General features: G+C 37.3%; 1 protein-coding gene across 3 annotated transcripts in view; it reads right to left on the reverse strand.

Annotated features, from left to right (window-relative positions):
* The window catches only part of myh11.S (myosin heavy chain 11 S homeolog), a 60,666-nt gene that overhangs the window by 31,339 nt on the left and 1,959 nt on the right, over positions 1–27,368 (reverse strand). For 2 of the 3 annotated variants that reach the window (XM_041579282.1, XM_041579283.1), the window contains exons 2-7: positions 24,094–24,452; positions 19,189–19,345; positions 9,556–9,583; positions 4,879–4,981; positions 4,097–4,117; positions 1,994–2,086 (exon numbers count right to left, since the gene is read on the reverse strand). In XM_041579282.1, the coding sequence (XP_041435216.1) occupies positions 1,994–2,086; positions 4,097–4,117; positions 4,879–4,981; positions 9,556–9,583; positions 19,189–19,345; positions 24,094–24,435 (744 nt within the window). In that variant the 5' untranslated portion in view covers positions 24,436–24,452. The remainder of the gene's footprint in view (positions 1–1,993; positions 2,087–4,096; positions 4,118–4,878; positions 4,982–9,555; positions 9,584–19,188; positions 19,346–24,093; positions 24,453–27,368) is intronic. The other variant, XM_018239109.2, reaches the window with a different exon arrangement.

The following is a 27,368-nucleotide window of genomic DNA, read 5'->3' on the forward strand; positions in this document are numbered from 1 at the left end:
GACTATACAGGGTTCCCAGTCCACATTACCAAAGCCCACAACTCCTTTTTTTTTTATAATTTAATGTTCACTCAGGAACAAACTATTGAGGGTGTTCACCTTCAAAACACTTTTTTTCACTTGAATTTTTTTAAATTGTTCACCAAAACTAAAGACTTTTTTTTCCAATTGCTTTCTATTATTTATTGTTTTTCCAAAATGGAAGCTTAACATTTAGGGGCCGATTCACTCAGCTCGAGTGAAGGATTCGAATGAAAAATACTTTGAATTTCGAAGTATTTTTTGGGTACTTCGACCATCGAATGGGCTACTTCGACCTTCGACTACGACCTTCGACTTCGATTCGAACGATTCGAACGAAAAATCGTTCGACTATTCGACCATTCGATAGTCGAAGTACTTTCCCTTTAAAAAAAACTTCGACCCCCTACTTCGGCAGTTAAAAGCTACCGAAGTCAATGTTAGCCTATGGGGAAGGTCCCCATAGGCTTGCCTGTGATTTTTTGATCGAAGGATTTTCCTTCGATCGTTGGATTAAAATCCTTCGAATCGTTCGATTCGAAGGATTTAATCGTTCGATCGAACGAAAAATCCTTCGATCGATCGATCGCAGGATTAGCGCTAAATCCTTCGACTTCGATATTCGAAGTCGAAGGATTTCAATTCGAGGGTCGAATTTCGAAGTATTTTTTACTTCGAAATTCGACCCTTAGTGAATCGGCCCCTTAATGTTTCTGTCTCTAATGTCTCAGTATGGCAGCTCAGTGATCTCAACAGTTTGCTACATTTAGTTGATACATTTATCTGCAGTATCTGTGGAATATTAGCAACTATTGTTTCAATTATAACAACCGCTTTTAATGAAATTTAGGGATTCTACTCAGCAGGGACAAAGATAAAAAATGTATTAACTAAGGTGCAGATTTATCAAAAATCTAATTTGATTTTTTTCCACGATTCAAATTTTTTTTTTGCACCCCAACTCACACATTCAAATTATATTTTCAAAATTTGCCATCTAAAAGCTAGCAAGGTCACTTAGAAGTCAATGGGAGTCGTCCTAGGCAAAGCTCAAGTTTTTTGAGGTTTTTATCCAAAAAACTCAATCAATTCGAGTTTTCAGGACATAAACCCAATACATTTTGAGGGATTTGAGTTTTTTTCAGGACATGAACTCGATCATTAGAGTTTTTTTCCCTGTCGTTTTTCATTTGAGTTTTAGACATACTGACTTTTTCATAAATACCCAAACATTCAAAATGCAATTTTATTCAAGGTGGAAAAACCCTCACACAACACAAATTTAATTGTTAGATAAATTGCCCCTAAATGTATCAATTTATAACAGTTTCAAAGTTGGTAACATCCCCCTTCCTAGAGCTGGTTTAGTAGGTGAAAAAATTACACTTCAATATTAGAAAAACAATAGAAATATCAAATAGAAAGTAATTGGAAAAAGTTTTATTTCTGGTCAATCTGAAACCAACTGAACTGAAAAAAACTGGAAAAAAAAGTCTTTGAAGGTGAACAACCCCATGAGCCTTCCTATTCTGCCTATTTCTAGTCAACAACTAAAAATACTAATTGGCAGTCAGGGTCACTAATCCAAGGAACCAAAAGAAGGGGTTATTATTATTGTTTTTATTGTGTATTATCATGTTATTGTTATTTTAATTTCTTATTGATTTTTATATTTCTTTCCTATTCATTTTCCATTCTGACCTCCAATTTGCAGTCTGGTTGGAAGGATACATAACACCTAGCAACAGAACAGCAATTCTAAGCTTAAAAAAATGTAGAACAAAAAAATATATATATAAGTATTTAAAAAAATCACATAACATCTACCATTTTAAGAAATGCCAATATACTCTCCAGTATGACTGACCCAGCCTATTATTTGAGTTTGTCTACAATTTATATTTACTTTAATAATTAATTACAAGTAATTAATTAAAGATAACGATTATGTATGTATATATGATTTACTTACAAATCTGGAGGAGTTGTCATTCTTTACTGTTTTGGCGTTGCCAAAAGCTTCTAAAATAGGATTGGCTTGAAGAAGCTGCTTTTCCAGCTCTCCCTGGAATTCATATCAAACAATATTAGACACATTCTTATGAAGAAATGAATAGGCAGCACACATTGTTGAGGTGCAGATATAGTAAAACTATAAGAATACCATGATGATAAGTTCTTGAAGTCCAATTAGGCCTTGGATGATATGCCAGTGCAAAGCAATTAAACTGGCTGCTGTAGCATGAAAGCTGAAGCAACTGCATTATAGTTTTTGATTCATAGATCAAAGCACAGCAGCACTATCTGCTAAGTGTTTTACTGAGATTGCAATTGGCCTGGGAACAAAAACAAAGTAAATGGCTAAGATCTCCATAGCTGCTTAAATAAACTATTGACCTGTGTAGCGCTCGGCCATGTTACTGTGCAGCAGAGAGCTAAATAGCAGTTGTCTCTTTCTGATAACTCTTGTACTGCAAGGAGGTAGTGATGGACGGATTTGTCCCGTTTCGCTTCGCCGAAACGTGAATTTTGATGCCTGCATTGATTCTAACATTAGCGTCAATTTTGACGCCGGCGTTTTAAGTCAATGGGTGTTTGAATAATGTTGACGCAATCAACTTTTCCACCACATGTCTAAAAAATGTTGATGCCGCCGAAATTTTCGCGGCAGTTTTGCGAATTTATTCGCCAGTGGCAAAACGCGGAAATTCACCACATATTCGCTCCTGGCAAATTTATTCGCCCATCACTACCAGTAGGGCTTACAATGCATTATTGTGTTAAATGCAGCAGCATGTAAATAAATTAATAATAAACCAGCTTTTGATAAATGAATGATTTTACATGCAAATACACATTGGCCACTGTTATTTGTAACAGCTACACAGTGAGCATGCACTGTGAGGGGCATCATATTGTGTGTATAAATGCAGATGCCATATTTTAGATGTGAGTTATAATCCATAACTGCCACTTAAATTAAAGCAACTGTAGGAAGCAATCAATCATTCATTTCATGTCATTAAATATTTGGGAATATCTGGTATGACAAGCCAATTTTCAATAAATGTATGCTGATTAGATGTTCAAGACTGACATTCATGCACCATGTATATTACTTGGTTTATCCAATGGGAAGGTTTGGGAATTTCTATTACTCCATGCTGGCTGGTGCATGATGCATTGGGGAAGAGGAAATGAAGATGCGTTGCAGTTTGTCTTCACTTCCTCAATTCCCATTGTTAACTCTCTTGGTTCATAAGGATAGGCTTAAGTATTACTATGACACCTATTATGTGATCAGATTTTGTCTATGGGAATTTAATAGGATAAAGAGATTATTAAGATCAATTGCATCCTTATTTTTTACTCTTTATTTAACTCAGCTGCCGAAAACACGAAGCAAGCCATCTGAATAAGGAATTAAATGTATCCGATTATACTGGTCATTGTAGGAAATAAACAATTACAATAGCAAGCAAGAAAGCATGCTGTCATGCAAACAAACAATGGAAGATCACACGTTAATCAGAATAATTCATGCATGTTTCCAGTGCAAATCACAACTATTTTTTCAACACAGGTCCTAAAAAGTTCAACCTCAGAAGGCCTCAATATTTAGAAGTGTATTGTATAGAGTGACTCTTTCATGAAATATTCAGCTACAACTATCACACAATTATATGAGTTTCGGCTGTAGAACTGTGGCTCTCACCAATTATCATGGTTTAGACAAATATGTAAAAATCACGATGCTTGAAGTTGATAAAGATTGATCTCTATCTAACTATTTTTTTTGTATAATATGGCTAGTTGTACACCCATGCGTGTTAATTATAATTAATAGCTTATCTTAACTTTTTGTTATGAATTGGTAGAGAACCACATCTCTAGGTGTGTCAGAACTCATTAAATTCATAACCAATAGGAAAAAAACGTGTAAAAACATGTGCTATTGTTGCTATAAATCTGATTCCACCATTAACACAACCCACGCTTTAATTAAGTGCAACAATAGCATGCAAATCTCCACTCGGTGTTACTAAATACACACTCCACAATCTAGATTACTCACGTAAGCAAAAGATGGGCCTTGCTGTAGTTGAATAATGTGGTAAAAGAAGCATTAGAGTTATGCTTACAAATAATCACTGATCCCATTCATAAAAACATAAACGAATCTGCTCGAATAGACAAATGGAAACTAGTATAATGTATATTAATGCAACATATGGCATTTTTTGGTGATTTATATTATTTGAAACATAGTAGCTGTTTTCCCCAATATTAAAATTACAAAAACAATTTTATTATACTTGAAAAAGAATTGTACTAATAAACAGCAAACAAAAATAATATTAATAAAAAATATAACTGTTAATTTTCCAAATTATTATTTTCCATATTTTTCCAAAAGAAAAGATGATATAATATAATGTGAAAGCAGCAGTGGATAAATGTGCTAACGACTGTTCGAAGTAAGACTGTAACCTGCGGACAGAGAAGTTATTATAATAAAAATATTGTCACCTTAACTTTACAAACAAAAAAGGCTTATGTTTCCAGTATATATTATCACATGGTAAGGCATTTGATAGTATAGGACAGACCCTTGTGATATTATAAACTCTGTACAGTTCTGATCTTTTGAGAGCTTTATAAAGAAATCCAAGTGGCAGAAAAGTGACAGAACACTGTCTTCCATCCCAAAGATTCATTGCTTTATGTGAATGTCAAACAGTGCCTTATCTTTCTTGTCTTGTCAGTTCCTTGGCAGAACAACAAATAAACGGAGCTGTTTCCTTTACGTTTCATCTTATAGAATATATCAGGAAAAAACTCGAGAAATGGACTCACAGTGATGGTGGTGTCTTTCTTTCCTTTGTGTGATGATGCCACAACCGCTAGGTACTGAATGACCTTCTTGGTGTTCTCTGTTTTACCTGCACCAGATTCACCCCTGGAAAATATAACATATGTAAGAAATAGACCATAAAATTTTAAGTAATATATGTTTACAAGAAGAAAATATTGTTGTTTCTGAACTGTGTTGTTGTCACACAACAATTGTTAAACGACGAATCCGAATAAAGGTATGGGATCCGTTATCCAGAAACCTGTCATTCAGATTACGTAAACTCTTATCCCATACTCCAATCTTAGTCCAGACTCCAGTTTATTCAAATAATCCAAAATGTATTTCCTTTTTCTCTGTAATAACAGTTCCTTGTACTTAATCCAGATTAAGAAATAATTAATCCTTATTAGAAGCAAAACCAGCCATTGGGTGTATTTAATGTTTACAGGATTTTCTAGTAGACTTAAGGTATGAAGATCTTATCCAGAAATCTCCATTCTGGATAACAGGTCGCATACCTTTAGTAATTACCGGACAGACAAAACTTCCATCCTAAATGTGGAATTCTCTCCCTGAATCACTTGTACAGGCTGATACATTAGATAGCTTTAAGGGGGACCCGTCACCCAAAAAAATTTTCAAAATCCTATTTTATCATGTAAGTCAAGCAAAATGAACTTTACTTACACTGTGTAAATTATTTGAATCTTATTTCTATAGTCTGGGAATTCATAATTATAGGAAGCAGGCAGGAGCCATTTAGTGGACACTGTTATTAAGACAAGCCTTGTATCATCTCAAAATCTTGTTTGTGCACCAGAATGGGGGACCTGATGTCCACCCCCATGCCCTGGCTACACAATTAAGTGGTAAATAGAGAGGGGGAATGTGGGGAGAGCAGTGACATCTAGGAAGTGCTCAATGGAAAGTGAAAGTAATTGCTTGCCCTGCCTAGGCATAGAGGAGGGGCAGGCAATATGTGATTGACAGCTGAGATTTTTAAATGAGTTTACAACAGCTATGAATGCTTTAATAAAAAAAAGAATTTGGATTTCATGTTTAATTTAAAAAGGACTTGTATTATACAGCTTTTTATGTCTGGGTGACAGTTCCACTTTATTAAAGGGGTTGGATAGCTTTTTAGCAAGTGAGGAAATACAGGGTTATGGAAGATAGCTCATAGTACAAGTTGATCCAGAGACTAGTCCGATTGCCAGTCAGGAATGAATTTTGAATTTTTCCCCCTCTGAGGCAAATTGGAGAGGCTTCAAATCGGGTTTTTGACTTCCTCTGGATTAACTAGCGCAGGTTATATATAGATTTAAAAGGTTGAACTTGATGGACGTGTGTCGTTTTTCAACCTAACTTACTATGTAACTTTGGAAGGTTTGTCTGTCCAGTAATTAGTATTTGGATTCATAATTCATGGGCAGCACCTCCATATAATATTAAATGGTGGAAAGGTCTAATGTTATTGGGTATTAACATTATTTACATACAACCAGTTAGGCTCTTACATAATTCAGATTAGCGTCACACTAACTTAATGAGGAAATAGCAAATGGCATAGGGAAAGGCAGTAGCCAAAAGTATGACATTACACAAAAGAAAACAACGCTAACTAGAAAACAGTGAGAGAGAAAAAAGGAATACAAAAAAAAGAATACAGGTGAATGAAAGAAGAAAATGATGAGGCAGAAAGTAAAACTGAAGAAAGAGCAGGACAGAGAAGAAGAAGAAACAGAATAGAATGGAACAGACAAGATGAGACAAAGCAGATAAACTCAGGAAACACATTTCCCTCTTCCATATGTCTTTCCTTACTTCTACTTAATCTTCAAAGCCTTCTGTCACATTGCTATGGAAATATATTTTAGCAAAAGCAATTTTAACAAATATTAAAGTAACTAAGAACAAAGTATATAGAGGGCATTATAGTTGATTTCTTTTGACAGTAATTGGGCTATGTCTTAACCTAATGTTTCTCATCTTCTTGTTTAGGTCAACAGGCATATGATTCATCCCTATACAAAAAGTAGCCAGTTTTATAAGACTCTCATTTAATAGTCTTTTTCATATAAGCACTAAATTGTTCAAATGTCAGACAAAGTAAAGGGCTCAAGGGATCTGCCATCAAAGCAATATGGACTGCACAGAATATCATTAAGAACCACATGCACAATGATCTTATTATTTTTCTTCTTTAATTAAGGCTATTTTAATGGAGTAGCATGGCTTAAAATGAACTTTTAACATGAGGTAGAAAGCAGGATTTTAAGAGGGCCCGTTTATAAACAAAGGTTCTAAGTGCAAAGAATTTGCCAGAATTCCATGGATATCATAGGTGTGCTTGCTAAGTACCTTGAAGTGTAATGCATGCAGTTTACCAATGTGGACTAATTAGCATCTGGGTTTGTAAACCACCATTTTATTCTTAGTCAATGTAGATGCAAATGCCATAACTTGTGCCATTAGGATGAAGTTGCAAGAAGAGAGCATGGATACAAGTCCCTTTGTGAATAGCATTTAAATGTACCCAATTTTGATCTTAGCTCCTGCATTTCATAAAAAGTCTCAAGGTCATATAAAACCTCTACTAATGATGACGTGGGTTTGCTATAATGGAGTGAACTGTACCCCACAGAGCTTTGTAAAGCAAGACTGCAGCATGGTGGCACCATGGTTACCATTGTCAACTTGCAGTGCTGGGGTCCTAGGTTTCATTCCAGCTAGGAAACTATCACACGCACTTTGCATGTTCTCTCTGTGCTTACATGGTTCTCTCTATGTTTCCTGCCATGCTTCAGAATTATACAGGCAGTTGAATTGTCCTTAGTGAATGGGACATGGTCTCATGAGAATAATTAATAAACGCTTTAAAGAGCAGTAAAACATGCATGAATAAAATAAGTGGTGTAACTATAAAGAAAGCAGACCCAATACTCTCAGGCAAGAAAAAATGTTGTCGGGGGCAAGTGACACCATAAATAAGAAGGTAATAATATTTTATACATTGCTGCTTGTGGATACATTTTAATAAATAATGAAGAATAAACACATAATTAAATAACAAATCTCTCATGATTCCCAGCCAGCTACAAGGTGCAACTGGCCATGCCTGCTGCTAAGGGTCAACTATAGCAAAAAAGCTGCTACTTCATTGTTATTAGAGTTCTCCCCTGCTGTCTCTATCTGTATTTATACACTTTTTCACTGATAAAAAAACAAAGTCCTGTGGGAAACTGTCAAAAACCAACAGACATCCCACTCTAGTTTTCCTAATAAACCCTTTTCTTTCCTTTTTTTGTATGTTTTGGAAACCTAAAACCTTTCTTGGTCAATAATACATTAACTCTCTCTGAAGCGAAGGGTTATATTGTGGTCATAATAACTCCAAGTGCATTTCCTTTCTCCCAGGCTAAGAGTGCCTATCTCTTGGCATCTTGTGAACTCCCTGGGTGTTTGACCATATATGTCTTCATTATATTCTAATAGTCCTACCCTGCTCTGAGGCATTGGTTTCTTAGCATTCTCTCACACATCAACACAACTACATGCATTTCCATCCTTCTTAAAGGAAAAAAAATGTTTTGATATATTGATTTTTTTTCATTATTAGAAAGCATCACTTCTCTGGAAAGCATCAGCAGAGGCCACTATAAAGTGTGCACATAGAATTCTTGTAACAACCATATTCTTTGTACTGTTATTAAAAGATATATAAAATAGGACATTGTGCACAGTAACAATATTTACTAGGAATCCAAGTTTAAAAAACACTGCCTTAAAGAAGAAGGAAAGTCGTCTTGCACTTGGGGGTGCCAAATGTTAGGCATCCCCAAGTGATTGTATTTACTTACCTGAAACACCGGGCACGGGTTATACCAGTGAGCACCTCGGAGCAGTTCTCTTCCAACGTATTCTTTCTTTAAATTTCCCAGGGTAGACGCATGCGCAGTAGAGCAAAATAGCCGACTTTTTTAAAGTTAAAGTTTGGCTTTTCTCTCTTATGCACATGCGCAGCCATGAAAAGTGAGAAGAAATCGGAGGAGGCTCGATTAGTGGTGCTCACTGGCAGGGCCGGAACTAGGGGTAGGCAGGAGAGGCACCTGCCTAGGGCGCAATGATAAAGGGGTGCTTTTCAGGTACCTATTAAACTTCTTCTGCTTACCCCTAGTCCATGTTTGCTGCCCTCTGTAGCTGCCCCCTTCCTTCTCTCCTCTTTCTCCCACCCCTCTCTCCCCTCTGCTACTGTGCATGAATGGAATCACAGTCAGAAATGCGTGCGCACATTTGGGCGTGCGCTCGCACAGGGGGTAGCAGCATAGGGTTTCAGGATCAGCTTGGCCCGGCGGGGCTCACTGGTGTAACCTCGGGCCAGTGCTGATAGGAGCACCGCCCCAGGGTTTCAGGTAAGTAAATACAATCACTTAGGGGTTCCTAACATTTGGCACACCCAGAAGACTTCTCTTCTCCTTTAAATAGACAATATATACCATTTTCATTGCTAAGGGCTGAGAATACTTTAGAAGCTGTAACATACTCCACATGACCACAAAGAAACAGGCTTTTTCATTCAAGGAATAAAAAATTATATTTATGTAAAAAGAAACCATGCTGGGTTCCTTTGCTGAGATACAGTAGAAACAAAATACAAATGTTACTAATTTACTTACGTGCACAGAATTGACTGATCTTCACGATCTGAAACAGATATTAAAAAATGATAGTCACTTAAAGGAAAACTATACCCCCAAACAATGTAAGTCTCTATAAAAAGATATTGTATACAACAGCTCATATGAAAAATCCTGCTTCATGTAAACAAACCATTTTCATAATAATATACTTGTTAGTAGTATGTGCCATTAGGTAATCAAAAAGAGAAAATTGCCATTTTAAAAAGAAAATAAGGGCCGCCCCCTGGGATTGTATGATTCACTGTGCTCACAAACATACCAACAAACCATACTTGTTAGGTCACATGAGCCAATTAACAGACAGAGTTGTGTCTTTTGCTTCCACACTTCCTGTTACAGTTAGAGTTGTAGTATTTCTGGTCAGGTGATCTCTGAGACAGATCCAGTGAGTACTCGCACACCCTGGCCCTCCCAACGATAGAGATCCCTGGTGCACAGCGTAATGAGGAAACGGCAACCTCACGATCCAATGGCAGCAAGAATCCACCGGCACACAGGTAATGCAAGCAGGTTATACCTTGCTAAATGTTTATTGCAGCATGCAACGTTTCGGGGTTACCCCGGGGGTAACCCCGAAACGTTGCATGCTGCAATAAACATTTAGCAAGGTATAACCTGCTTGCATTACCTGTGATCTCTGAGACAGCACAGAAACCATCATGAAATGTTGATTCAATGCAAGAGATGTAAAAGGCCAATATTTACTTAAATATTTATTCCAGTTTGGTAAGATTCTTTAATATTCCACTTTATATGATGTAAACTATCTGTTGCTTAAAGGGCATGTAAAGCCTAAAATAGAATAAGGCTAAAAATGCTGTATTTTGTATACTAAATATAAACATGAACTTACTGCACCACAAGCCTAATCAAACAAATGATTTATGATTTCAAAGTTGGCTACAGGAGGTCACCATCTTGTAACTTTGTTAAACATCTTTGCAAGACTAAGACTGTGCACATGCTCAGTGTGGTCTGGGCTGCTTAGGGATCATCATAAACAAAGCTGCTTGAGTTCTGCATGACTGGGAAGTAAGTTGGGGGCTCACCCTGCTGTTCATAAGTATGATTGTTTCCCTGCTCAGCAGTTAGGGACCGTCTGACAATTCCTATCCACAGCAGTAAATGAAGGGAGAATTTCACTGCATACAGTCAGGTTTCTTATAAAAAAGGTAGACATTTTTTAATTAAAGTATTTTGGAGATAGGTTTCTTTTTCATTAAAGAAAGTAAAAATGGGATTTTATTTTTTTGCCTTTACATGCCCTTTAAGTGTTCATTTTGGGGGTATAGTTTTCCTTTTATAGAGCGAAGTAAAATGATGGATTTGTGTGAATATACTAACTTCATACACTTAGGGGGTTTCTTTATGAAAATGTGAGATTAGAGCTCACCACAAAAAAACACTCACCCACTCTCTATTATTCCTATTGGATTTTTAGAAGTGTATTTATGAAATAATGAGTTAGGAGTTTGTATGACTGACGGCTGAGAAGGGATTGTAGAGGACGGAGGTGTGATTGCAGATTTGAACGATGACTGACGGTAAAAGCAACCGATGCGCCATTCCGAAGGCATAGGACATTGCATGAAGGAGATGTATTTCACTGCAGGGTGTCCTAAAATGCGTTCCGTACATCACAGTTACCTTTTTCTTCAAAAAGTATGAATAATTACTATGCTAAAATCCAGCTGTTTAACAGTGCTTCTCTTTCTGCATAATTTGAAATCCTGGCAGGGGAGGAGAGACTAAACACTGATGTTACAAATTGTAACAACTTCTCCACAGCTTACAGACAGCATGCAGAAACTACATAACCCACATTGCATAGCACCGTTCCTTATTGAAATCACGTTTGCAGGGAATTGTGGGGTTTGCATGATGCAGGCTAAGGACAGATGGCTGTTGATACAAAGTAACAGTAGTCAGCCAGCTGAGCAAAGTAGTCAGAAAGATCAGCAGAAGAGCAGGGGAACTGTCAGAAACCATTAAAAATCATGAAAAGTCTGCATATTTTTTAATTGATGTAAAAAATAAAAAGCTTAAGTTATGCTTTTGTGGAGTTCCCCTTTAAATATGTATGGATGCCTATGAAGAAAGTTCTAAACATGTGTATTTTAATTGCCAGGCACAATCTACATATAAGTGCTTTTCACTGCCAGGTGACTGTGATGTTTGTCCAAGAATGAACAGCAACTCGAAAATGGTATTTATGTGCAGTAAATAACCCTGGAACATGGCATTTTTCACTAGCTGTTGTTCAAGTGACAAAGGAAACCGCCCCCCCTATTTTTTACTATTGAAACATAATATGTATATATATTAGTGTCAGTGTTAGTTTTTTGGGAAATATAAGCTTGGGAATTCTAATAAAACTATAATTTCCTGATATTCCTGATAGTCATGCAGAGGGGGTTCCCTTTTCTATATCTGAGCAGTATGTTGAGTTGTTTGATGCAGGAAATAAATGTTAGAAATGTTAGGATGGTCTCACCAAATATGGTCTGTGCTGTGGAATAATGCTGTGCAACTTTTTCTATTTTAATAGGAGGGAAGTTAATGGCTTCCCACAATGCATTGAAGGGCTGCAGCTTTATTTAGGTTTGTCTGGCAGCAGTTATTGCAGCTTCATCTCAACAACATGTGTTTTCTCGTGTGGCTATAAGTACAAACACAGACACAGAAATAATTGGGTCCTTAACATGAAATAAAAAAAAACAAGAGAAACTTGTGGCTGTTCGGAATAAACAGTTTGTATACAGTATCCTAAATGTAAACTTGTTTTTAATTCTCCTTAATGAGATTGCCTTACTTTCCTATTGCTGCCTGCGATCTGCTGTTAATGTATAATCTCCAACATAAAATGATGGTTTATCACAATGCAGCCTCACCATAAAAGGGAATAAACAGACAGAATTGCTGAATAAGGGCTCAGTAAAGTTCTTTCATGTTTTACTTTTGCGACACGTGAAATATGAACAAGCTTAAAAGGGGAATTCCGGCTTCCAAACAAAATATGATAGAGGCCCATATAACACAGAAACCCCTAATATATCCATCACAATTACCTGTTTCTTCAAAAAGTATGAATAAATGCCATTTTAAGGCTGAAATCCAACTGTTTAACAGTTCTTCTCTTTCTGTATAATTTAAAATCCTAGCAGGGAAGGAGGGACTAAACACTGGTGTTACAAATTGTAACAACTACTCCACAGCTTACAGACAGCATGCAGGAACTACGTAACCCACAATGCATTGCACTGGGATGTTCCGTTCCTTATTGAAATCACATGTGCAGGGAATTGTGGGGCTTGGAGGATGCAGGCTGAGGACAGATGGCTGCTGATACAAAGTAACAGTAGTCAGCCAGCTCAGCAAAGTAGTCAGACAGATCAGCAGAAGAGCAGGCTAGGCTTAGGGAAATGTTCCAAACCCTTAAAAATCATGAAAAGTTGCTTGAAATTACGTTTACTTTTCAAAAAGCTCAAGTTATGTTTGTGTGAAGTTCCCCTTTAACACCATGGCATAAACTTTTTTCAGCTACAATTGTATATTTAATGATATGAAAAAAATATCATGTGCCTTTTATTTGGAGGCATACATTTTTTTTAAAATCATTTAGAAAAATAAGATGTTAACACAAGCAATCTGTATGTGTATTCAGTGTGTCTTATAAATAATAGTTATTTTCTGTCCCGAAGATCTATGCAAACGTGGCATGACCTTGAAAATGACAGCGTAAGTGGAAAAAAGTGTCAAAGTTAGTTAAAGCTACAAGTGAAAACCCACAAAAGTGTAGTTTTAGTAAGATAACAATGTGTTTTGAGCCTATTTCAGGTATGGGATCCATTATCCAGAAACCCATTATCCAGAAAGCTCTGAAATACAAACGGGCATCTCCCAAATAATGCCCATTTTAAAAAATATTTCCATTTTCTCTGTAATAATAAAACACTAGCTTGAACCTCATCCAAACTAAGATATAATTAATCCTTATTGGAAGCAAAACCAGACTATTGGGTTTATTTAATGTTTACTTGATTTTCTAGTAGAAAAACCAGATTTCTATATGAATGATCATCTCTCATGTGGGACAGATTTTTCATCCTCTAAAAGAGGATGAAGAGCAGATCTTTTAATCCAATAATTCACCTGAAAACGATATTTGTCACCTCTTTAACATTACATATTGCAACAACTATTACAAACAGCAAAACTTTTTATAAAAGGGAACCTGTCATCAGAAAACATGTTTTTTTCAAAACGCATCAGTTAATAGTGCACTCCAGCAGACTTCTACACTGAAATCCATTTCTCAAAAGAGCAAACAGATCTTTTTATATTTAATTTTGAAATCTGACATGGGGCTAGACATTTTGTCAATTTCCCAGCTGCCCCAAGTCATGTGACTTGTGCCTGCACTTTAGGAGAGAAATGCTTTCTGGCAGGCTGCTGTTTTTCCTTCTCAATGTAACTGAATGTGTCTCAGTGAGACATGTGTTTTTACTATTGAGTGTTGTTCTGAGATCTACCAGGCAGTTGTTATCTTGTGTTAGGGAGCTGCTATCTGGTTACCTTCCCATTGTTCTTTTGTTTGGCTGCTGGGGGGGGGGGAATGGAGGGGGTGATATCACTCCAACTTGCAGTAAAGAGTGATTGAAGTTTATCAGAGCACAAGTCACATGACTTGGGGCAGCTGGGAAATTGACAATATGTCTAGCCCCATGTCAGATTTCAAAATCGAATATAAAAAAATCTGTTTGCTCTTTTAAGAAATGGATTTCAGTGCAGAATTCTGCTGGAGCAGCACTATTAAAGGGGAAGGAAACCTCGTCGGCGCTAACCCCCCTCCCCCCCTCCCGTGTATTGCCCCCCCTCCCTCCTCCCCCCTGGCCTACCCCTCCCGCTGGGCAAATGCCCCTAACTTGTTACTTACCCTTCTGCGCAGGTCCAGTCCAGGGAGTTCACAGACGACATCTTCTTCCACGCGATCTTCTTCCTCCTTTGACCGGCGTTTTGGCGCATGCGCAGTAGGAGCATTTTGCTGGTACGGATCTACTGCGCATGCGCCAAAAGTCACGCGCATGCGCATTAGATCGTACCGGCGAAACGATCCTACTGCGCATGCGCCGGTCAAAGGAGGAAGAAGATCGCGTGGAAGAAGATGTCGTCTGTGATCTCCCTGGACTGGACCTGCGCAGAAGGGTAAGTAACAAGTTAGGGGCATTTGCCCAGCGGGAGGGGTAGGCCAGGGGGGAGGAGGGAGGGGGGCAATACACGGCAGGGGGGTGGGGGGTTAGCGCCGAGGAGGTTTCCTTCCCCTTTAACTGATTCATTTTGATTTTTTTTTGTCCCATGACAGTATCCCTTTAAGAGTAATGTAATAGGAGGCACTAAGTTTGCCCAGATGCAGAAACCTTTAGCAATCAGCAGTTAGCATTTACCAGTTGTCTTATTGCTTGCTATGGATTACTGCTCCTGGCCAAATTTAGATATGAGGGTAACATTCAATGCAACAGTCTGCTCCTTTAATTGTATAAATTAAGATCACTCTCAGCCAAAACCTGGCAGCAGCCCGTAGGTAACCAGGGGCGGTATTCCAATTTTTAAATCAGAATTAAGGCTCTTCTATGGCCGAGAGCGCAACCCACTCCGGTGCTTGGAAAGGTAAGCGCTGGGTTTAAGGGTGTGGTATCTGAAAGGCTGCCTCAGGTGGCAGAAACGCCCCTGCTCCCAAATAAATGCATATTCAAAATCATATAATATACTGGACTGCACCCAGGCTTTGTTTGTTCTTCCTTTGATATGTATGGCCTAGTGGCCATGATCACAAAAGGTATGTTGCCTACAGACAAGGCAATAAGGTCAGGCAAACTTATACAAGTCAATTATATTATACAACCAATCTGCATGGTGGGCCCAGGGAACAATCATTTTCATAGATCGCTAAGCAGTACTACACTGATGATGCATCTTAACTCTTAGGTTTTAATCTTGAATGTTATTTTTATATGTATTTATATTCTATTATAGTAATTAACCTCATCTATTTGATAATTGTTTGTTTAAATATATATATTAAATATATATTTTCTCTTATAATAATCAAGCTCATCTATTTGATAATTGTTCTGTTTAAATGCCCAATTCTGCATACTTAAGTAGCACTATATAAATATAGTGATAGTGTTAGAGCAATGATGTCTTAAATGAATCTTTAATCTCCAAGTTGTATTGCCCAGAATCCCCTTAAAGCTCTTCTACAATTTAAATTAGAAGAAGCCACAGTAGATTTGTTCTACAGTAATACACTTTTGCTCTGGCTAATGCCAAGAAATGTTGTTCCCTGAAGCAATACAGATAAATCAGGGATCTAATAATATAATCTTATATAATACTTTCTAGGCTGCAAAACCTCTAATGAAATAAAAAAAAAATTTATATTCCCTGACTCTGTAAAATGCTTTGGGAGACAATGAATCCCTGGCTCTGCTACATAATGTACAAGAATAAAGCTACATTATTGTAACATAATATCTCTATCTAGCTAATCATATTATTATATAAATGTATTTATTGTAACACTGTACTCTCTATAGTCTAGTTTCCTCTAATAATAATCCTTACTTTTATTTCACAGCACAAGGACTTCAGGAACCCAAGAACCCGCACGGTAGAGGTGTAAGAAATAAGTTATATTCAGCATAATGCTGTAAATGATCTATTTCTTATTTCTCTACCTATTAATGTTTTCTCTAGAAAAACAACAGCTATCTGAATCTGTATTACTCCAAGTCATGCAGAATATTCTCCATATAAAAAAAAATACTTTAGTGACAAATGGCGTGTTCTTAGTAGTAAAACTGCAAACATAACTATTCCTTTAAGCATATAGAGGGGTGAAATCCTCTGATTATGGAGTCATTGCTACTCTGAAAACATATACAAGTTATTTGGTGTGTGGGTGTGCTACTGGCATGTAGCTTGTAAGCAAATGGAAAGATAAACAAGGATGTTCAATGTAGTTATTTATTTTCTCTTGGCCAAAGGAACATCTATTCTATTAACATAGATTGTAGGACCTGTCATCTACAACTGCGCTCAGCACCAACACTTTTTTTTACAGTTAGCCCTAATCTTTGTTAATATATTTAGTTTGCCTTTGACATTTTCATTTTCTGTCTACAATACTGTGGCAGAATGTTAAAATACTCACTTTGAAATAGAGCCTTATCTTATCTTGTGGTAACATACGTCAAGTAGTAAGTGTGGTTTGGTAACAGGAAAAGTCAAGTGAGCTGTCCACACTTTGCTGTCCCAAACATGACATGGAGAGAATGTAGCGATGAGCAAATACTTTTTTCTTTTTCATTTGTTGGGTCATGTGACTTGTTGCACGAATACATATTAGTAATCTGTGTTTTACCCATCCTTTAGAAAAGTGATCCCCAACCAGTAGCTCGCGAGCAACATGTTGCTCCCCAAAACCTTGGATGTTGCTCTCAATGGCCTCAAAGTAGGTGCTTATTTTTTAATTCCTGGCTTGGAGGCAAGTTTTGGTTGTATAAAAATCAGGTGTACTACTAAACAGAGCCTCCTGAAGACTACCAGTCCACACAGGGGCTACCAATAGCCAACAATAGTCCTTATTTGGATCTATCCAGGAACATTTTTCATGCTTGTGTTGCTCCCCAACTCTTTTTACATCTGAATGTTGCTCACAGGTGAAAAAGGTTGGGGATTCCTGCTTAGAATGTATGTAGTGATACCGTTGTGTCCCCTGAAGCCCATTTAACATGAATGTAACCTACATTCAGTCCCTCCTGTTATGTATTATTGGCTTAGACCTTCACATCTTAGTCTGAATCCCTCCAGCTCCAATATACTGCAAACCTTAGGATATACTGTTCCCTGTTCTACAACCTCAATCAGATCAACAACAACAAGAGCTTTATGTAAGATATGACCAGGTTGTTATATTCCTCTTTTTGTTTGTCTGAAATCTCTGGTGTGGACCATATCAGTCAACAGCATATACAGGTATGGGACCTGTTATCCAGAAAGTTTGGGACCTGGGGCTTTCAAGATAATGGATCTTTACATAATTTGGCTCTTTGTAGTTATACTTAAAACTTAGCATGGATCTTGTACAAGGTAATGTTCTATTCTTATAGAGAAATGTATTTATTTATTTCTTTTATTTGGATTATTTGGATTATTTGGATAAAATGGAGTCTATGGGAGACGACCTTTCGGTAATTTGGATCTTTCTGGAAAACGGGTTTCCGGATCCCATACCTGTACTAAAGTAGTGATTCTCTTTATACCCAATCTATGGATCGATAACCAAAACCCACTTGGAACACTGTTTAGAGTGGATGTCCATGATCTCTTTTAGTACAACAGGCAAACAAGAGGTCTAAACATAGGTTTTTTTTTTTAGAAAATCTGCCTATAGTTATGCATAGGCCACTTGGAAATAAAAAGAGGTTTAGATTGATGCCTGCTAATGATGGACGAATTTACGGCAAATTTCCTTGTTTCACCGCCAGTGAATAAATTCAGCGGCGAAAATTCACTAGCAAAAAAGCTGGCACAACAGAAAAAATTGTCACACGTCAGAATAGTTGTGCGCAGAAAATTGTCTTGACTTTAATGCATTTGGACAAAATAGTTGTGCATGTAAAAATTGTCACTCGCATCTAAACTGTTGCGCATCAAAATTATTTTGAAGCAACATTGACTTCAATGCATTTGGTGAATTTTTTTTTTCGCCGAAATGGCACAGTATTGCTCTTTACTAATGCCTGCACAGAAGGGGTTAAACATATTCAAGATAACTGGGGCGTGCATAAAAATCTTCCTCTGTACTCATTGCACTCATGTCGTGAAACAGAATTTGGAAAATCTTCTCCTCTAATAAACTTTATTACAAGTACCTAAACTATGACAAACCCTTGACATTTTAATTAAGTGATAGACAGCTTAATGAACGATAGCCCAATAAAAAAAACTGCATTTTGCAAAAGCCCTGCCAAATGATGCCAGAAGTATATTCATTATTTTTTACTTCTTTCCCCGTCCAAATAAGGCAAAAGTGATCAGGAAGCAGAACGCAGCCTGTTCCTTTGAGCTTGGATTTTACATTTGGGAGAGCAACGTCCCAAAAACGCTGGGAAAAGGACTAGAGGTCCAGAATGGATTCCTTATCATAATATATAGAGAGATGTTTTTCCATGGAAGAAACCAGATGGCATTGTTTAAAGGAAAGATGTTTTCAGCTTAGTTTAGAGATGTACCCCCGCAATACTAGCTGTTATTAAACTCCTAAAAAACCCCGAACAGTCCAGGAAACTTCATGTATGTCCCTGGGGTTGAGCTACATAAATACAGTAAATGTACCACTGCTCGAATGACACGTAAGCAGGCAGAAGAAAATAATTAGAAGTTCCTTTTGCAGAATGTTTTGTCACTTGTCTGCTTTTGTGCTGCAAATGCTTTCAGAAGATAAGGCAATACATTTGCATTCTCGGGGACAAGGAATCTGTTTCCTTGAAGGACATGGCACCAAAAGAGTTCGTACACCTACAAAAAAGAGCAATTTCTTACCTTGTAACATACTCCTGTAGGCTGTGTCTGCAATTGCATAGATATGAGGTGGCATTTCATGCCTTTTCTTTCCTTTGTACATATCAATGATTTTCTCAGAGTAAATTGGGAGAGGTTTGTACGGGTTGACCACAACACAGAAAAGACCAGAATATGTCTGCAAAAAAATAGGTATGTTTAAGTGACCTGGTACAATTAGGTTGACATAGGCACATATATATGGGGTGTTCCAATGCATTTTCATGTACTAGGCTTTCAAATTAACATTTTCTAGGACATTAGGATTTTGTTATAATCCACTCCATGGGGCAGATTCCCTAAAGGGCAAAAGTCTGTCAAAAATGTTTTGGGTAACCGGGTTCCCCCCACCATTTTCTAACATATGGAACATAAACTATACAGTGGGCTCATGTGTAGGGCATTATAACAACTCTATTTTCTTTATTGAAGTTCCCTGGACTTGTGTAATGTAATGTTTTTGCTGCAACATATACGTCCATTCAACTTTATAATTTCCCACCATATGCAAATTAGGCAACGCTAGTGTATCTTTGCTTTGATTGCTGAAGTAACGCTAGTGAAAATTCACCAGCGTTCGGCGCCCTGGATGCAACTTTGCACGAATTTACACCTGGCAAAGTGTTGCAATGGCTGCAACTCCGTCGCTGGCGAATTTTCGTGGGTAAGGGAATTTGTCCCCAAGTACAGTATATACCAATTAAATACAAATGCATTGATTTTTGAGTACAAATCATGTTTATGTGCTTATGTGACAGCTGTACATCAAATATTTTCCTAATGGGAAAAAATGATGTCTTTTTCTGATTTCTGGACATCTTTTTATTCATTATCATTTCCTAAAAAAATGGTGTGGCCCATAGTGTAAGAGCTTCACCATGAAAACTTGCTGACCAGACTACTGACACAACAGTAGAACTGGTTCCTAACAACAAAGTAAAGGAACAAATAGCTACAGTATGTTAACCAAAACTATAAATTGAAATAGATATGAATGTTGGCATCAACAAAAATCTGTTGAAAATCTACTCCAATAGGTGGTTTTGGAAATGTTAAAGGGTGGTTCACTTTTAAGTTAATTTTTATTATGTTATAGAATGGCCACATTTGTATTCATTATTTATTTGTAATAGTTTTTTTTAATTTGCCTTCTGCTTCTAAATCTTTCTAGCTTTCAAATGGGGATCACTGGCCCCATGTAACAGGCTACAAATGTATTCTTATTGCTACTTTTTATTACTTTATGACTCAAGCCCTCTCCTATTCATATTCTAGTCTCTTTTGCAAATCAATGCATGGTTGCATCCAGATTGCTGAAATTGCAAAATGGAAAACTGCTGAATAAAAAACGAACAACTCAAAAAACACAAAAAATGAAAACCAAATGCAAACTGTCTCAGAACATCACTCCTTACATCATACTGAAAGTTAATTCAAAGATGAACAACCCCTGTATAGACACTGTATTTGTTCTAGCAAGTAACAATGAAGAAACTGAATTAAAAGGAATAAAATATTGACCATTATTGGCTGCACCTAGCTTGCAAATATGGGGTCTGTCCTGAGAAATTTGAAATGCGTTTGATTAACAAACCCAATGCAGAATTGAAGAGAAGGGTTTTTGGATTGCATTAGTGAGTATTTAATCATGTTCATGCAGTGGGTCCAGAAGTAATAGGGAACTCAGAAGAAATTTCAAGCACAATGAGCGCACTTGCTGGTGTAGCACTGACCAAGAACATATGGAGAACATCAACATCATTGAAAAATTGCTTTATTTAAACATGCATTGTGGTTCCCACTGCTGTTTTGAACCACGATCTGTGCTTAAATAAAGCCATTTTTTAAAGCAATGTGATATTCTCTGTATCTTCTTGGTCAGCGCTACACCAGCAAGTGTGCTCATTGTACTGTGGAGGTGCTGTGGTCTTGCGACAGAAATTTCACTTCATCAATGCATCAGTCCAAGGATTTTATTTTAGACTGCAAACCTTTATTCACACTTAAGAGAGATATAGAGCACAGTGTATAGTATGCAAAGTGCAATTTCACTTGTTTTTTACCAGCAATTGCAGTGTTTTACCCATAATTCCAGCATAAAACAGTTGCAAGGTGGCGTTGGGCCTGACACAGTTATGACTGATGTGCTAAAATGAGACAATTACACTTGTATTTCTATTGAAATTAAGACTTTAATGTGCAAAAAACAAATTGGGCATTTGCTACTGTCACATAACTTGTGTCTATTGGAAATTTGATTCTCAAAATATGTATTTTTTCATGTTTCTGCCATTAATTATAACAAGTGCGTTAACTGGAAGTCAAAGAACTAAATCACACACACAACTTACATGGTTATTGTAATGTGATTTTTTTTCTACAAACTTAGCATTAGTGTATAATAGGGAATTGTTATCCATTGCAAGCTTGCAAATAAGGGGATCTGATCTGAGAACTGTGAAATTCTGAAATGCATTTCTCCAAACCTAGCATTAGTGTATGACAGGGAATTGTTACCCATCGCTTAGGGGCAGATTCACTAAGGGTCGAATTTCGAAGTTAAAAATCCTTCGAAATTCGACCCTCGAATTGAAATCCTTCGACTTCGAATATCGAAGTCGAAGGATTTAGCGCTAATCCTGCGATCGAACGATCGAAGGATTATTCCTTCGATCGAGCGATTAAATCCTTCGAATCGAACGATTCGAAGGATTTTAATCCAACGATCGAACGAAAATCCTTCGATCAAAAAAAGGTTAGCAAGCCTATGGGGACCTTCCCCATAGGCTAACATTGACTTCGGTAGCTTTTAGCTGCCGAAGTAGGGGGTCGAAGTTTTTTTTAAAGGGCAAGTACTTCGACTATCGAATGGTCGAATAGTCGAACGATTTTTACTTCGAATCGTTCGATTTCGTTCGATTTCGATCGAATTCGAACGAATTTAACCAATTCGATGGTCGAAGTACCCAAAAAATACTTCGAAATTCGAAGTATTTTTCATTCGAATCCTTCACTCGAGCTTAGTGAATCGGCCCCTTAGTCTTTAAATTCACTTGCAGTATGCCTATGGCATATTACAAAAGAATATGCTGAAATTTGCCCAAACCCTGAGGCCAGTACTGTCATTCCGTTTTGAAATACCATTTACTGCTGTGCTGCTTTTTGCAGAATGATATTCTTCCCTTACTTGACTGATCTCTTCCTATACCATCATCTGTATCCCACACCTCACTGACTACTTATCCACAGAGTAAAGCGGATGCATTCCATCTCCATAATTGATTATCTCCCCAGGGAGCTTCCCTTCTGTGACCGATGATTTGGCCTCTTTGTAACATGCATGACTCCATGATGTTTTTACTTTAACATTTCCTATCAGCAATGATACACTTTGCTAACACCCTTAGCAATACATATGAGCAATCAGACTTGTGTCACTCATCACAAGGAATATCAAACCTGTGGCCCATCAAATGTCAATTGTCTATAGCAAACTGAAACATCCATTGACAGCTTTTAGAATATCCTTGCCAGAAGAAGGAAACTCATTAAACAAAGGTAAAAAAGTAAACTTGTTTTCCTTTGTATAACACGATGGCAGCTTTTTCTATGCAATTTTGAAATCCTTTACCATACACCATTGCCTGCTTTTCATAGTGAACCACATAAATGTCTGACTTCATTGCAGGAAAGTACCCCTTAAATGAACTTTTAGTAGTAAACAAATCCGGAGCCTTTGCACAGTTTTGGGGAAGTGTGGTCTGGATTAAGGTCAGAATTTTGGAGAATTGTCTCTACTAGATACACATAAAAGCCAAGTCTAAAGGTTAGTTACTTTGAGGAATGGGGCAAATATGTATTTGTGGTCCTAGACATTCTTGAACTATGACTAACAAACTGACACACCAATATCTTCTCATATTTGTACCCATTTCATATGATAAAAGGGGCCTTGACCAAAGGTTGGACCTTCAAGGGGGCCTTGAACTGAAAAAGTGTGACAATCACTGATGGGAGCAATGGTATTCTAAGACAATTTGCAATTGGTCTTCTCTTCTTATTTTGTGGTTTCTTAATTATTATTTTGTTGTGCAGCTGTCAGGCTTGGAAAAACCCTCATCATGTAAGCTGCTAGGTCAGCCCTGTCAGCTAATGCTGGTCAAAATAAAATGTAAGCTGCAATGTCCACTCCACTGATTTATGGTAAAAATAAAGTGAGATAATTCATGCAAAATGATGTGTTCATTTGTTCTTAACTATTTAACTCTAAGGACGTATAGCCTTTCTGATATTACTAGGCTACACCTCAAAGCATCCCAGGAATGATGAACATCCCATTTTTGTACAATGAATATCTCTGTTTGACACTATAGAAGTCAAGTTGGACTACAACAAGTTGAGCTCTCTTGCTTATCAAGCTGTAGCCATATTTCCTTCCGGTACATCCCAAGGATGTGGCTTGCTTACATTTTGAACACTGCAAAATGTACAACATGCAAAAAAAATGAAGTATAACTCCCCTTGCAAGCGAAAGTATGTGTTTATTAAGTAGCTTTAGGAGGTGTGTAACTCTGTCCCTTCCTTGTTTTTATACCTGTGGAGGGGACACACCTTCCAAAATGTTGTATTTGGTGTGATGTTGGTGTCATGTAAAGCTTAATAAACACACACACTTTTGTTTGCAAGGGGAGTTATACTTAACTTTTTTGATGGTTTGGAGGTACCAGAATATTTCCAGTTGTGCCCTATACGCTTTTCATTTTAAAATTGTACGACTTTCACACTAGTAAAATGCAACACTGACAACTGCATCAACTAACTGTATGTATATCTGAAATAATCTCCCCATGAGCGCAACATCTAAGAAGGCAAAAAATAGTGACTTACATAGATAAGGCCAGAGAAGTATCTCTCCCTTAGGTTGTGCAGCACAGAGGCTTCATTAAGACAAGTCAACTCTGCCATGTCTTCCACTTTAGAAAATTTAGGTGGGTTCATCTTTTGGATGTCATCTTTGCTCAATGTCACCTTCTTCCCATTGTCTTGCATTTCCACCAAAACCTCATCCCCCTTTTCTTCTTTGATGCTGGCAGCTTCGAATCCATGTTTCTCAGAAGGGATCCAGACCAGCTTTTTGGCTGTCCAGTCAGCCTGGGCTAGTGGGTTGTTCCCAAAATTCTTGTCGAGGAAGAGAAACTTTTCATCCTCGGTCAAAGCTGCCTGCGACATTTTGACTTAACGGTCACCTGTAAAAAAATTAGATTTTGTCTCAATAAAGTCTTATTTATTAGGTTATTTAGCAAAATCCAAAAAGTTCTCACAATTTTATGAAAACTACTCCAAACAGATTTTGTGTGGGAAAAAAACTCAGAATACAGAGACTTTTTTGTGGATTTGACACCCGAATACCACAACTTTTTTGGAAACCCAGCGCAGATCAGGGACATCTGCCAATGCCTTCTACATGAACTCAATATAATTTTCATACCGCACACCTGTAGTTCACCAGTCCTGCAATGTTGGTGCGTTCTTCCGTTGACCCGGCCGGGTCTCTTAGCAACGTATACGTATAGAGACGGATCCGCACACACTCAAGTTAATGCAGTTGGGGAGTATCCCCTTTTATTCAACCACCAAACATTCTATGCTGGCTGAATAAAAGGGGATACTCCCCAACTGCATTAACTTGAGTGTGTGCGGATCCGTCTCTATACGTATACGTTTCTACATGAACTCGGCAGGTCTGAATTGCAGTACTTTTGTATTCTAACTTTTAACACCATCAGGGTTTAATACATCATGATAAATTTTAGGGTTTTTTTCCATGAAAAAATGTAACAGTCTAATCAGAAAAAATCATACTTTAATAAATAACCCCCTTAATGTCTACCCTTGCACAAAGAGATTAATATCGCTGTTATTGGGACACATGCCGTATTCTGAGCCCTTGAGTAGAATAACCAAAATAAAACGGGGATTGAAATTTTTTTTTAAATTACAAATATCAATATTTACATTATTTTAATATAAAACAATTATAGATCTGTTTTGTTTTTATCCTTGCTACACGCCACCCCCTGTAATCCAGAGTAAAATAGTGATAATAAACATTGTATAAGTTGTAGCCTGTGATTCAAGTTTACAGATAAGTAGTTCATTGTACTGTAGGGTTTAAATATGGCTGATAATTCAATAAATTACCTTCTCTTTCTATCCACTCACCGCACACATTGAAGAACCAAACAAAGTGGGAAAATTAAAGTGCTTTCAATTTCACTAATCGACCACAGTTATTTTTAATGAAAATATTAGGCAGAATGTATGTACAATGCATCTCCTATGGTTGAAGTCATCTTGGACAGTGATGCTTATTGCCTCTTGTGTATGACTATGAACATACATTATAAAATGCATGTAATCACAAAAAGTATTAGAACATTTGATTGTGCAAATTGATCCCCTGGAAGAGTACATAAAGGTCACTAGCCAACTTAAGCAGAATGTATACAGCCCTTTTCCAGAGATCCAAACTTTAGCCTAGAGGTACCCAATGTGAGATAATGATCCAGTCATCCTTTTGATTTTCTGAATCTGTAACTTGTTTGCTCACAAGTGGAATAATTTCCTTTTGCAACTAATGAGGGGCCCAAGAAGACATTTGGGAGTAGTTATAAAGAACTAAAAATGGAACTTGGCCACTATCACCAGAGAGACAATCTGCTGCTCTGCAGTGATTTCTTTGGCATTTTTAGAGGTATAATTATCAAAGAGTTACTTTCTCAGCTAAGTAACATTAGAAAGAAATATTCTGTCCATACAATCAGCTCTAGCTGTAAAATTATATACATACAGGGACACTGTCAAGTGTTAGTAGATATTGTACAAAAAATACCCCTGGATCTTACAGTCTAAGGGGCAGATTTAGTATGTGGTGTAAAAAAAAAAGTGAAATAATTCGCCACACATTGCCAGGCATCGCTGTGTAAAAAACGGCATAAAAATTGCATCATTTTTTTATGTGATCTTTCTTTGAGCAACTTCCGCCGGAAGTAATATTAGACTGCACCATCAAAACTATAATCTTCTTTTAAAGCCTTGAAAAAAAAAAGCTCAAGCTGAATGAAAACAGACTGGGTTGGTCTGAAATGTTGCTGGTGTCAGTACCCTTAAAGGGCAACTAAACCCTAAAAATGTATATGGCTAAAAATGCCATAGTCTATATACTGAACTTATTGCACCAGCCTAAAGTTTCAGCTTGTCAATAGCAGCAATGATCCAGGACTTCAAACTTGTCACAGGGGGTCACCATCTTGGAAAGTGTCTGTGACACTCACATGCTCAGTGGGCTCTGAGCAGCTGTTGAGAAGCTGATCTTAGGGGTTGTCACATATTATAAAGCAGAAAATTAGGTTGGCCTTTAATATAAGATGATGATACAGGATTTAAATTATGATGCTAATTGCACTGGTTTATGTGCTGCCATGTAGTAATTATCTGTATTAATTACTAATCAGCCTTATATTGTGACATTTCTATTCTATGTGTACTGTATATTGTGAGTGGGTCCCTAAGCTCAGTAAATGACAGCAGCACAGAGCATGTGCAGTAAATCAGCAGAAAAGAAGATGGGGAGCTACTGGGGCATCTTTGGAGACACAGATCTTTACTGCTAAAGGGCCGTTGTTGCCTTGGGCTGGTACAGAAGCCCAAAACATAAGGTACAACATTTCTAGCTACTTCTTTAGTTAAAGGAAAACTATACCCCCAAAATGAATACTTAAGCAACAGATAGTTTATATCAAATTGAATGACATATTAAAGAATCTTACCAAACTGGAATATATATTACATAAATATTGCCCTTTTACATCTCTTGCCTTGAACCACCATTTCGTGACTCTATCTGTGCTGCCTCAGAGATCACCTGACCAGAAATACTACAACACTAACTGTAACAGGAAGAAGTGAGGAAGCAAAAGGCAGAACTCTGTCTGTTAATTGGCTCATGTGACCTTACATGTGGTTTGTATGTGTGCACAGTGAATCGTACGATCTCAGGGGTGGCCCTTATTTTTTAAAATGGCAATTTTCTATTTATGATTACCCAATGGCACATACTACTAAAAAAGTATATTATTATGATAATGGTTCATTTACATGAA

This window comes from Xenopus laevis, chromosome 9_10S (genome assembly GCF_017654675.1).
Source record: "Xenopus laevis strain J_2021 chromosome 9_10S, Xenopus_laevis_v10.1, whole genome shotgun sequence".
Taxonomy (NCBI): domain Eukaryota; kingdom Metazoa; phylum Chordata; class Amphibia; order Anura; family Pipidae; genus Xenopus; species Xenopus laevis.